Genomic DNA, 14,268 nt, shown 5'->3' on the forward strand with positions numbered 1-14,268 from the left:
ATGGCTCAGACGGTAAAGCGTCTGCCTACAATGCGGGGAGCCCAGGTTCTAATCCCTGGGTTGGGAAGATCTGGAGAAGGAAATGGCAACCCACTCCAGTATTCTTGCCTAGAAAATCCCATGGACAGAGGAGCCTGGTAGATACTGAGCAACTTCACTTTTCTTTATCAAGTGCTTACTATGTGCTGGAAAACTTCAATTTTCATTCCATCCCAAAGAAGGGCAGTGCCAAAGAATGTTCAAACTACTGCACAATTAATTGCACTCATCTCACACACTAGTAAAGTAATGCTCAGAATTCTCCAAGCTAGGTTTCAACAGTATGTGAACTGTAAACTTCCAGATGTTCAAGCTGGATTTAGAAAAGGCAGAGGAACCAGAGATCAAATAGCCAGGATCTGTTGGATCATAGAAAAAGCAAGAGAATTCCAGAAAAACATCTATTTCTGCTTCATTGACTGTGTGGATCACAACAAACTGTGGAAAGTTCTTCAAGAGATGAGAGAACCAGACCACCTTATCTGCCTCCTGTGAAACCTGTATGCAGGTCAAGAAGCAATAGTTAGAACCAGGCATGGAACAACACACTAGTTCAAAACTTGGGAAAGGAATTTAACTTACATTCAGAGTTCATCATGCAAAATGCTGGGCTGGATGATGTACAAGCTGGAATCAAGATTTCCAGGAGAAATATCAATAACCTGAATTATGCAGATGGCATCACCCTTATGGCAGAAAGCAAAGAGGAACTTAAGAGCTTCTTGAAGAAGGTGAAAGAGAAGAGTAAAAAAGCTGGCTTAAAGCTCAACATTCAAAAAACGAAGATCATGGCATCCAGTCTCATCCCTTCATGGCAGATAGATGGGGAAACAATGGAAACAGTGACAGACTTTATCTTCTTGGACTCCAAAATCACTGCAGGTGGTGACTGCAGCCATGAAATTAAAAGTTGCTTGCTCCTTGGAAGAAAAGCTATGACCAACCTAGACAGCATATTAAAAGCAGAGATATTACTTTGCCGACAAAGGTCCATCTAGTCAAAGCTGTGGTTTTTTCAGTAGACATGTATGGATGTGAGAGTTAGACCATAAAGAAAGCTGAGCACTGGAGAATTGATCCTTTTGAACTATGGTGTTGGAGAAGACTCTTGAGAGTCACTGGGACTGCAAGGAGATCAAACCAGTTAATCCTGAAGGAAATCAATCTGAATATTCATTGGAAGGACTGATGCTGAAACTGAAGCTCCAATACTTTGGCTACCTAATGTAAGAACTGAACCTGATGCTGGGAATGATTGAAGGCTGGAGGAGAAGGGGACGACAGAAGATGAGATGGTTGGATGGCATCACTGACTCGATGGACATGAGTTTGAGCAAGCTCTAGGAGTTGGTGATGGACAGGGAAGCCCGGCATACTGCAGTCCATGGGGTCACAAAGAGTCTGACAAAGTTCAGCGACTGAACTGATGTTCTGGGAAAGCAAAAATGAGTATGACTTGATTTCTATCCTCAAAGAGTTCCCAATTTAGTAAAGGAAATTGAAGTGTTTAATAGCTAACTAGGGTTTCCCTGGCGGCTCAGCGGTAAAGAATCTGTCTGCAGTGCAGGAGACATAGGTTTGATCCCTGGGTTGGGAAGATCCCCTGGGTAGGAAATGGCGACCCACTCCAGTATTCTTGGCTGGGAAATCCCAAGGAGAAAGGAGCCTGGAGGGCCACAGTCCATAATGTCACAAGAGTCAGACACAACTTACTGACTAAACAATACAGAAGACAAACCCTCTAATAGCAGCATGTGCATTATAGGAGAACATAGGAGAGTATGCTTCACTTTTGGAACAGTGAAGAGACTTACCAGAGTAAGTTACATGTAAAGTACCATGAAAGAAGAGTAACACTTTCTAGAAGAGGGAAAGAAAATATCAGGGAACAACACATGCAAAAGTATGGAGGCATTTTAAAAGTACATTATTTTCTGGGACTAGCAACTAATCTGATATTAATGCAACATAGATTACATTAGAAAGTGAGGTTAAAAGGAAGCAAAGTATCGATTTCTGAAGGTCCTGACATAATAAGAACTTTAAACTTATCTTTTAAAAGAGAATTTTATTGACAACTTAGATAGTGGCTCAGAACAGGCAAATACTAAAAGAACTGAGAGCAGTTTGGAGGTTCTTGCTCACTCCCAGTGAACATTTTACCTAACATTTTCAAGAAATAAATGTTTTCAACTCTGTGTAAATATTCTAGTTGGGTATATAGTTTTATAGTTCTCATAATTAAATAACTTTTGTGAATAATTTTTTCCTTCTGTGTTCAAGTAAACCAGAATGTAAGGCCATAAAGACTTATCTTTTATTAAAGAGATTTATCTAGAAACCAGTCTAAATTTCATAGTGATTCTCTAGTTTCTTCAGCAGCCACTATATTTTGGTCCCGTAGGTTGGCCTGGCAGTAGTGAATGGACAGCTTATGGCTGTAGGAGGTTTTGATGGCACAACGTACTTGAAGACCATTGAAGTTTTTGATCCTGATGCCAATACATGGAGGTAACTTTTAAGCTATGTTCAAATCACCTCACTGCTGACCTGAAAATCATGGGCTTGAGATAATAGTCTATGACCATCAAAATCAGGATGGTCAGTACATTGAATTACCTCTGGCAATATGTTGAAAAGGACTCAAAGTTACCCATATTCGATGGCTTATTTTGACCTCATTGCTCTAAAGGGGCTGATATCATACAAAATCCCTCTCTTTGGTAACTGTCCAGTTTTAAAATTAGAGATAGCAAAGACAGAAAAATCAATCTCCCTGCTAGCCACACCATGTTCAGCTCAGGAAACTAGGGCACTGAGAAATAAAATGACCTGCCTAAGCAAGTTAGTGAGCATTAGAATTAGAACCTGGACCTTTGTCTCCCAGTCTGTCATTGCAGTTTTTATGCCCAGGAAAAACAAATCGCAGTTACTTTTTAAAAAATATTTCATTTTAAAACTGATATTTTTGAGTTTTAAAAATACTTAAATATGTTATTATTCTATTTTAAAATCTGCAAATTTTAACAGTCACTTTTAGAGAAGAGGCTACATCTTAGGAGAGTTTAAGCTAAACTGTATTTATAGGTCTGACTTTGCTTTTAAATAGTCAGTTGTCTTAACAAATCCTTCCCAACTATTTAAGTAGTTCTTACAAATTCACATCATCAGGTGACTCTTGAATTTATTTAAAATATTCAAAAATGTTTACAAATTTAGCAAAAGTCTCTTAAACCTTTCAACTTAAAATCTGAAGTCTAAATCTTTGCTCAGTCATGCAGTTTTTCTTCATCACAAAGCTAATTGGATAGATGCTCTAATATTCCAAAGTCTCTTAAAACACTACAAGAACTTAAAAGGTCTAATATATAGTTAATTCTCAAATTTAATATAAAACATTAGGAGTATGGGTTTGAGGTACTTTATACTAATATTCTTCTTACTAGCTATTATTCTTACTAGCTATACTAATATTCTTCATACTAGCTTTTCTAAGAAAATAATTTTACCTTTAAAGCATTTGCAGGTTTCTTTCTCAGTAAGTTGGACTTATTTGCCTAAACAAGTCTGTGTAACCATCTCAGCAGTTGAGGTTGCACATTAACAACAGATAACAGTCTGGACATGAGATCTGAGGCAGCAGAGGTTCTGAAAGACTTTTCTCATGGCCATGCAAGATAAGCTGACGTCCTTTATAGTCACTATTCCAGAAGGGGCAGTCTTGAAAGCCCATTCCTGCTGCATTCTAAGTATTTCTAATTGTGAACCTGTAACTGCCCACCCAGGTTTTTTCCATTAGTTTATAAGATTTAACTCATAGGTTTACTGGGTTCTTTCATCCCTGGGAAAACCACTTTGACAGATACCTGAATGACATTCTTTGGATTCTGCATCTCTCTCATGCTCCACAAGGCTCAGTGGTCACAATACTAAAGTCAGACTTATACATTGTCGCACTCCTTGCTTCTACCTCCCATTTTCACAACCTCCTTCATGAAGTAAAGGTTTACTGAGTGTTCTAGACCCTAGGGATACAAAGGTGAACAAAACAGTAAGCATAATTTGGAAAGAGAGCCAAATTTCTTTCTCATTTTCTGATCATGATCCTATGAAGGACTTGTTTCTCAGCAACTATTACTAATATATGTTTATAGTATTTGACCAAGTAATATTTATGAAATTCTAAAGGACCAACTGTTGAGGGATTATAAAGTTTTATTTATAATCATATCCAGTTTTCTTCCATAAAGCTTTGAGAAGACATCTAAGAGTCCATACAGAACAAAAGGATAAAAATAACTAACCGAAGCTTAGGCAAAAGGAAAATGTAGGTGGGGAAATATTATAGCTAGGGTAAAAATTAGCCACAAAAATGTAGAATATGTGATTCTGCATAATTGTTATTAAGTCAGTCTAGATGTAGAGTTATAAAGTTATAAGGCAAAAAGTGTATATGGCACTTCTCTTAGAATAGTATTCTGTAGGTCAGAGAATTTAGTCAGTGTCTGAAATAATTCTGCTACTTTCCAGTGCTCAGTTCCAGGTCCTCATCTTTGGAAGAGATGTACAAAGCTAAAAATATTAGTTGTGATAGACAAAGAAATGTGTTTTATTAACATTTATGTTATGGAAGAAACAATGCTTTTTTCAATTGGAAATCTGATTGTGTTTCTTTCTTTGCAGGTTGTACGGTGGGATGAATTACCGTCGGCTCGGGGGTGGTGTAGGAGTTATAAAAATGACACATTGTGAATCCCATATATGGTGAACACATAGAAGACGGTCATGTATATCTTCCTCTGTATTCTGGAGCGCTTTGACTTTGGAGTTTTGTACAGCTCTAGAAAACACTAAACAAATCTTATTCTTTGCCGGTGCCTCAACATGTGGAAATACAAATACAGTGAAAGTACTTCACCTGCAAGATGCCACCTTTGCACAATAATTTTCGGTTGTGTGCAGAAAAATATTTATTTTCGGTTTTAATTTATCATGGGATTTTTGTTGTTGGGGGTGGTTTTTTGTTTCTGTTTTTGGATTTAGACTTCCTCCCATCAAAAGAAAAAAAATACAAAAAAAAAAAGTAAAACGTTATTTTTAAGATACTAAGTTTGAAACCACCAATAAGGGAAGAGGGCTATATGTGATCTTGTTGTCAGTTCTAAGCACTCCATCCACAAGACTCCACTACTTACAGAGACATACCAGTGACAAAGATAGGAATACAAAGTGTATTAGTTAGCCATCATTCTTGCACTAAGCACCAGAAGACTTGAAATATCTAAAAAACAAAAGAAACATCTCATTTAACTAGGATAATTCAAAAGGAATATTAAATCAATAAAACCAGGACTCAGATGCCAAAGTTCTCATCAGTGGAAGCTCACATCTTGTTTCCTTCCATCTAAAACTTGTTTGCCACTATATTTAAAGTCTTTTTTTCAAATATTTTCATTGAGTTTCTGCTAGATCTAGAGCTCTGCTCAGTGCCTCTACAAAACAGTGTACAATTCTCTTATACTGTCTTGAGAATCCCCTGGCAGAATCATGTGCAACTCTGCAAGAGTTTTTGCTCAGAAACATTACTGACTGAAGCAACTTTACTTTCTATTTCTTAATGCTACTAAGGACCAGCAGGGAGAAATGTCCTCTCCCCAGCAGTGAATACTGTTATGCAATTTACATTTGATGCTCAGGCCTGCTGAAGCTGAGGCTTACCTGTAATCATAGCCTTCAAGGGGATGAATTCTTCAGTTCGTCTTATAGTACGCTAACGAGTGTAAAGTCACTTGAGGCATTTTATTAACAAAATCTTGGTTCTTTTATAAAAACTATGTATCATTATCATCATACTATAAAACCACTGTTACTACTACTCTCAAATTGCACTTTCTGGTAAAAAGCTAACATTTTTAAGGAAAAAAAGATACATATTACAGTGGTTTAAGTTTTTTTGTTATTGTGTTCATAGATCAGTTTTTTTCAATGTATTTTTCAGGAAAATCTTTGAATAAGACTTTAACCACAACCAAAAGGAATAATCTTTTTCTCCCTCCCCTCACTACAGAAATGTTTGGCAACATTTGTGTTTACATTTAAAGATCATTTGCACCTTTACAAGGAAAAATATAAGTATTTGGTAAATAATTGTTTACATGTATCATTTATGCTTTTTTCTAGCATGTATAACTTTTTAAAATAAAGGTAGTACTTACCATAAAAATTTCTGGTTAATGCTTTTTTAATGCCTGTATCTTTATTAGTTAATTTAGATTTTTCTTTTTCTATATCATTTATATTTTCTATATGTAAAGTTATAAGTACTTTCAACCTGAAGGAATAAAGGGATTGACAGGTAGAATTATTCATTTTTATTATATATTTTATCAATAATCTCACATATGCAGATGACACCACCCTTATGGCAGAAAGTGAAGAGGAACTAAAAAGCCTCTTGATGAAAGTGAAAGAGGAGAGTGAAAAAGTTGGCTTAAATCTCAGCATTCAGAAAACTAAGATCATGGCATCTGGTCCCATCACTTCATGGCAAATAGATGGGAAAACCACTGCTGGACCCGAAATATGGTCTGGAATTAAATATGCTAATAGACCTAAAATTAATCCTAGTATGCAACATTGAAAAAGTATAAAAACTTTTATGAGATCCTTATGGTACTGCATCATTAATAGTCTTCAAGACAAAAATCACATTTCCTAAGACTCTATTTCATATATTTGAAGGAAAGAAGAGGAATGATAACAGGAACAAAATTCTAAGAATTAGACTCTCCATAAGCAGGGAAGTCCCCAGGAAGAGCAATTCACATGGCAGTGATTCATGAGTAGAGACCTATGAGTAAACACCCAGAGTGTTTGTTGGAGCCTAAAGGGTATTTTCTTCCTTCCTGAAGGTGCTAGAGTTTTATTAAGTGAAATGTACTTATTCTACAAAAGACATTGGTATAAAATAGAATATTATTTGCATAGTGATTTCCATCACTTCATGGCAAATAGATGGGGAAACAGTGGCCCACTTTATTTGGGGGGGCTCCAAAATCACTGCAGATGGTGATGGTGACTGCAGACATGAAATTAAAAGACGCTTACTCCTTGGAAAGAAAGTCGTGACCAACCTAGATAGCATATTAAAAAGCAGAGACATTACTTTGACAACAAAGGTCCGTCTAGTCAAGGCTATGGTTTTTCCAGTAGTCATGTATGGATGTGAGAGTCGGACTATAAAGAAAACTGAGCACAGAAGAATTGATGCTTTTGAACTGTGGTGCTGAACTTGAGAGTCCCTTGGACTGCAAGGAGATCCAACCAGTCTCTCCTAAAGGAGATCAGTTCTGGGTGTTCACTGGATGGACTGATGTTGAGGCTGAAACTCTAATACTTTGGCCACCTGATGCAAAGGGCTGACTCATTTGAAAAGACCCTGATGCTGGGAAAGATTGAGGGCAGGAGGAGGAGGGGAAGACAGAGAATGAGATGATTGGATGGCCATCTCAATGGACATGGGTTTGGAAGACTCCGGCAGTTGGTGATAGATAGGGTGGCCTGGCGTACTGCGGTCACAGAGTTGGACATGACTGAGCGACTGAACCAAACTGAACTTCACAACTCTAAGAGTAAACTTGGAATTGAGTTGGGTTGGTGGTTATCTTCATTTTATAAGTAAAATGACATGGTAGAAGCTGAACCTCAAATGTACATTCCCTGATTCCAAATCCATTCTTCTTTATACTATTCTCCACATTTCTGATATCTGATGTCACTGTTCCCCAGTTTTGTTCTCCAATATCTTACCTGCAAATATCTACACTGCAGAGACTAGTTCTTGACAACTGTAAAGTAGAAAAGGTCCTTCCTGAACAATGTCTGAGTGAAAGTAATGAAAAAGCATTTTGAATTTTATATTAATTTAGGAAACATAGAGGGGATGGGATAAGGAAAGAAATACAGGAGAGAAGAGAAGATGGAAGAAGCAAAAATAGCCTGCTGCTGGTAAGTCACTTCAGTCGTGTCCGACTCTGTGCAACCCCATAGACGGCAGCCCACCAGGCTCCTCTATCCCTGGGATTCTCCAGGCAAGAATGCTGGAGTGGGTTGCCATTTCCTTCTCCAATCCATGCATGTATGCTAAGTCGCTTCAGTCATGTCCGACTCTGTGCAACCCCATAGACGGCAGCCCACCACGCTTCTCCGTCCCTGGGATTCTCCAGGCAAGAATACTGGAGTGGGTTGCCATTTTAGTAAGCCCAAATATCACTGGCTCATTGTCTTAAGTAGTTTATGACTTTGGCTCTGTAAATTGCTCTGAAGTCTCTGTACTGGGAGTGATTCATAAGAATCGTTCCTAGAAATAACAAAACTTCAACTTTAGTTGTCTCAAGGGTCCTCAACAACAGTAGTAATCTTTAAGTTATTTTGTCACTTTGGGTTAGGAACTTATATTCTTATAAATGTAGAAGATGGATGGTATTAAAAAAATGAAACTGTTAGTTGTTCAGTCATGCCAACTCTTGGTGAACCCAGGGACTGCAGCCCACCAGACTCCTCTCTGTCCATGGGATTCTCAAGGCAAGAATACTGGAGAGGGTTGCCTTTTCCTTCTCCAGGGGATCAGCCTGACCCAGGGATCGAACCTGGGTCTCCTGCATTTTAGGTGGATTCTTTACCATTTGAGTATTATAACAACATCAAATATTCAGTGTACCAATAACTGTCAGTAACCTATTAATATCCTAGAAAGTTAGAATATTTGCTAAAGTTAAAATATTTCCAAACTCCTAGGAAAAGAGGACAGATATCTCTGGTGTGAATTTAGATCAACATGCATTTGGACTCCTACTGAAGAGGTACAGACCTTGCCTTCAAAAAGCTTGGCTTCACACTTTTGAGTTTCATCAGTGGTTCTCAAAGTGAACCCTGAAGTCCTCAGGATTCTTTCAGAATATCCATGTCAAAGCTTTTTCTTTAGTAATTCTAGGAAGTTTTTTACTTTTTTTCTTCCTGTGATGACATTTGCACTGACACAGAAACAATGGTAGATAAAACTGCTGAGATATTAGCATAATTCAAAGGCTACTACTAATTATTCACCACCATTCACTTAGAGTTCAAAAGACAGAAAGTCAATTTCATCTAAGAAATTTCAACCTTTGGATATATGAAGTATTTCTGCTAATACCAAAACACAGTGATTGTCACAAGAAAAATCTTGTGCGACTGTCTTGAGTTACAAGCTTAACAAGCACTTCTTTTTGAAAGGATGACAAGGTTATTCAGATGTGAGTGTTGGTAGACATTTTCTGGAAAATGAACAAAGTGAGGCTGTTACTTCAAGAAAAACAACTGACAGCATTTATCATCAATAGTAAAATTCAAGTGTTCAAGAGAAATTTTGGGGACAGTTGTATGGACCCACTGTGGTGGTTAATTTTGTGTCAAATTTGACTTGGATAAGGGATGCCCAGAGAGCTGGAAAACCATTTTTTCTTGTTGTCTGTGAAGATGTTTCTAGATTAGCATTTGATTCAGTTAACTGAGTAGACTTCCACACTCACCAAGGTGGGTGGGTATCATGCAATCCATTTCAGGCCATACTGAACAAAAAAGCAAAAGAGGGCAGAATTCTCTCTTGCTTGAGCTGGGATGTCCATCTTTTCCTGCCCTTGAACATCAGAGCTACTAGTTCTCAGGCCCTTGGACTTGGACTCCTTACACTGCTGGCTTTTCTTGGTTCTTCAGCTTGCAGAGGCAGACTGTGGGACTGCTTAGCCTCCAGGACTGCATGCACCAGTGCCCATAATAAGTCTATAGATATACATAGATGACAGATGGAGAGACAGATATCAATCCTGGTGGTCCTATTTCTCTGGAGAACCCTGAATGATACAATTATGATAAGCCCGGATTCAACAAAACTCAACAGTATAATGCTATAGTCTTTACTACTGAAAAATATCTACATGTAATTGAAAGTGTGAAAGTGTTAAGTCGCTCAGTTGTGTCCAACTCAGGTTCAACAAATCCATGAATGTCCATGTACCCACCATTCAGTTTCAAAAATTAATACTTGGCTGATCTTGTTTTACCTATTCCCTCCCACTCTCACTTTTCCCACCACCACTCAGTTCAGTTCAGTTGCTCAGTTGTGTCTGACTCTTTGTGACCCCATGAATCTCAGCACGCCAGGCCTCCCTGTCCATCACCAACTCCCAGAGTTCACTCAGACTCATGTCCATCGAGTTGGTGATGCCATCCTGCCATCTCATCCTCTGTCGTCCCCTTTTCCTCCTGCCCACAATCCCTCCCAGCATCAGAGTCTTTTCCAATGAGTCAACTCTTCGCATGAGGTGGCCAAAGTACTGGAGTTTCAGTTTTAGCATCACTCCTTCCAAAGAAATCCCAGGGCTGATCTCCTTTAGAATGGACTGGTTGGCTGTCCTTGCAGTCCAATGGACTCTCAAGAGTCTTCTCCAACACCACAGTTCAAAAGCATCAATTCTTCGGCACTCAGCTTTCTTCACAGTTCAACTCTCGCATCCATACGTGACCGCTGGAAAAACCATAGCCTTGACTAGATGGACCTTGGTTGGCAAAGTAATGTCTCTGCTTTTGAATATGCTATCTAGGTAGGTCATAACTTTTCTTCCAAGGAGTAATCATCTTTTAATTTCATGGCTGCAGTCACCATCTGCAGTGATTTAGGAGCCCCCCAAAATAAAAGTCTGACACTGTTTCCACTGTTTCCCCATCTATTTGCCATGAAGTGATGGGACCAGATGCCATGATCTTCGTTTTCTGAATGTTGAGCCTTAAGCCAACATTTTCACTCTCCTCTTTCACTCTCATCAAGAGGCTTTTTAGTTCCTCTTCACTTTCTGCCAAAAGGGTGGTGTCATCTGCATATCTGAGGTTATTGATATTTCTCCCAGCAATCTTGATTCCAGCTTGTGCTTCATCCAGCCCAGCATTTCTCATGATGTACTCTGCATATAAGTTAAATAAGCAGGGTGACAATAAAAAGCCTTGACATACTCCTTTTCCTATTTGGAACCAGTCTGTTGTTCCATGTCCAGTTCTAACTGCTGCTTCCTGACCTGCATATAGGTTTCTCAAGAGGCAGGTCACATGGTCTGGTATTCCCATCTCTTTCAGAATTTTCCACAGTTTATTGTGATCCACACAGTCAAAGGCTTTGGCATAGTCAATCAAGCAGAAATAGATGTTTTTCTGGAACTCTTTTGCTTTCTTGATCATCCAGCAGATGTTGGCAATTTGATCTCTGGTTCCTCTGCCTTTTCTAAAACCAGCTTGAACATCTGGAAGTTCACGGTTCATGTATTGCTGAAGCCTGGCTTGGAGCATTTTGAGCATTACTTTACTAGCATGTGAGATGAATACAATTGTGCGGTGGTTTGAGCATTCTTTGGCATTGCCTTTCTTTGGGATTGGAATGAAAACTGACCTTTTCCAGTCCTGTGGCCACTGCTGAGTTTTCCAAATTTGCTGGCATATTGAGTGCAGCACTTTCACAGCATCATCTTTCAGGATTTGAAAGAGCTCAACTGGAATGCCATCACCTCCACTAGCTTTGTTCGTAGTGATGCTTCCTAAGGCCCACTTGACTTCACATTCCAGGATGTCTGGCTTTAGGTGAGTGATCACACCATCGTGATTATCTGGGTCATGAAGCTCTTTGTACAGTTCTTCTGTGTATTTTTGCCATCTCTTCTTAATGTCTTCTGCTTCAGTTAGGTCCATACCATTTCTGTCCTTTATCGCGCCCATCTTTGCGTGAAATGTTCCCTGGTATCTCTAATTTTCCTGAAGAGATCTCTAGTCTTTCCCATTCTGTTGTTTTCCTCTATTTCTTTGCATTGATGGCTGAGGAAGGCTTTCTTATCTCTCCTTGATATTCTTTGGAACTCTGCATTCAGATGCTTATATCCTTCCTTTTCTCCTTTGCTTTTTGCTTCTCTTCTTTTCATAGCTATTTGTAAGGCCTCCCCAGACAACCATTTTGCTTTTTTGCATTTCTTTTCCATGGGGATGGTCTTGATACCTGTCTCCTGTACAATGTCACGAACTTCAGTCCACAGTTCATCAGGCACTCTATCAGATCTAGTCCCTTAAATCTATTTCTCACTTCCACTAGGACACACTAGGACCACTGTGTTGTCTAACTCAATGAAACTAAGCCATGCCCATGGGGCCACCCCAGACAGGCAGCTTATGGTGGAAAGGTCTGACAGAATGTGGTCAACTGGAGAAGTGGCAAACCACTTCAGTATTCTTGCCTTGAGAACCCCATGAACAGTATGAAAAGGCAAAATGATAGGATACTGAAAGAGGAACTTCCTATGTCTGTAGGTGCCCAATATGCTACTGGAGATCAGTGGAGAAATAACTCCAGAAAGAATGAAGGGATGGAGCCAAAGCAAAAACAATACCCATTGTTGATGTGACTGGTGATAGAAGCAAGGTCCGATGCTGTAAAGAGCAATATTGCATAGGAACCTGGAATGGTCGGTCCATGAATCAAGGCAAATTGGAAGTAGTCAAACAGGAGATGGCAAGGGTAAACATCGACATTCTAGGCATCAGCGAACTAAAATGGACTAGAATGGGTGATATAACTCAGATGACCATTATATCTACTACTGTGGGCAGGAATTCCTTAGAAGAAATGGAGTAGCCATTATGGTCAACAAGAGTCTGAAATGCAGTACTTGGATGCAGTCTCAAAAACAACAGAATGATCTCTGTTCGTTTCCAAGAGAAACCATTCAGTATGACAATAATCCAAGTCTTGCCCCAACCAGTAACGCTGAAGAAGCTGAAGTTGAACAGTTTTATGAAGACCTATAAGACCTTCTAGAACTAACACCCCCAAAAGATGTCCTTTTCATTATAGGGGACTGGAATGCAAAAGTAGGAAGTCAAGAAACACCTGGAGTAACAGGCAAATTTGGCCTTGGAATACGGAAGAAGCAGGGCAAAGGGTAACAGAATTTTGCTAAGAGAATGCACTGGTCATAGCAAACACCCTCTTCTAACAACACAAGATAAGACTCTACACATGGACATCACCAGATGGTCAACACCGACATCAGATTGATTATATTCTTTGCAGCCGAAGATGGAGAAGCTCTACATAGTCAGCAAAAACAAGACCAGGAGCTGACTGTGGCTCAGATCATAAGTTCCTTATTGCCAAATTCAGACTGAAACTGAAGAAAGTAGGGAAAACCACTAGACCATTCAGGTATGACCTAAATCAAATCCCACCACCACTGGAGAATTTTAAAGCAAATTCCAGGCATCATATTATTTCCCTCATACTTGTATATTTAGCAGGTAAGGTCTACTTACAATAATACTATCACATCTGATAAAATTAATAATTCCTTAACATCCCTAATACCCAGTCCATATTAAAATTTCCCTAATTACCATTTTATTTATGTCTACAATTATACCTTGGAGTTTTCTTCTTTCCTGTCCTTCCATTTACTCATCTGGTTAAATTGCTCTTTTGTTTCTTTGCTCAATCATTTTTGGAAAGTCTTCTTTAGCCTCTGTAGTCTCTATTCTATGTATGTGTGTATCCCCCATTGTCAAAGTAGTAGTCAAACCTGTATTTCTCTAAAAAAATATCTAAATATTTATAAATACTTCATAAACTTTCTATTGCATCAATCAGGACATATGTAATATCTAAACAGCCCACTATGTCCCTTGTATCATTGCTGTCACCCATTTATATATAGACCTCCACAAATAAATGTTTATATGTATATATGCATATATATAACACATTTATATTACATATATTACATAGACACATAATCAAATATATTGTTGCATTATTATTTTGAATACACTGTCATATCAATTCAGAAATAAGAAAAATAAACTATTTTGCCTTCACTTATTCTTATTTTCATGCTCTTTCTTACTTTACACAGATCCAAGTTTTTATCTATATTATTTTCCTTCTCTCTGAAGAACTTCTTTTAACATTTCTTACAAGGAAGTTCTGCTGATGACAAATTTCAACTTTTATTTGTCCAGAAAAATATTTGCATCTCCTTCACTTTTGAAGATAATTTCACAGAATTCTAGGTTGGTGGTTTTTTTCTTTAAACATTCCAGTCTTCTTGTTTGCATGGTTTATGAGAAGTCAGATATAATTCTTATCTTTGTTCCTCTATGGGA

General features: G+C 38.4%; 1 protein-coding gene across 9 annotated transcripts in view; it reads left to right on the top strand.

Annotated features, from left to right (window-relative positions):
- The window catches only part of KLHL20 (kelch like family member 20), a 67,982-nt gene extending 61,720 nt beyond the window's left edge, over nt 1-6,262 (top strand). For all 9 annotated transcript variants that reach the window (XM_060396617.1, XM_060396616.1, XM_042257461.1 and 6 more), the window contains 2 exons: nt 2,444-2,550; nt 4,723-6,262. In XM_060396617.1, coding sequence (XP_060252600.1) covers nt 2,444-2,550; nt 4,723-4,807 — 192 coding nt within the window. In that variant the 3' untranslated portion in view covers nt 4,808-6,262. The remainder of the gene's footprint in view (nt 1-2,443; nt 2,551-4,722) is intronic.
- Nucleotides 6,263-14,268: the final 8,006 nt, after the last annotated feature.

This window comes from Ovis aries, chromosome 12 (genome assembly GCF_016772045.2).
Source record: "Ovis aries strain OAR_USU_Benz2616 breed Rambouillet chromosome 12, ARS-UI_Ramb_v3.0, whole genome shotgun sequence".
Taxonomy (NCBI): Eukaryota; Metazoa; Chordata; class Mammalia; order Artiodactyla; family Bovidae; genus Ovis; species Ovis aries.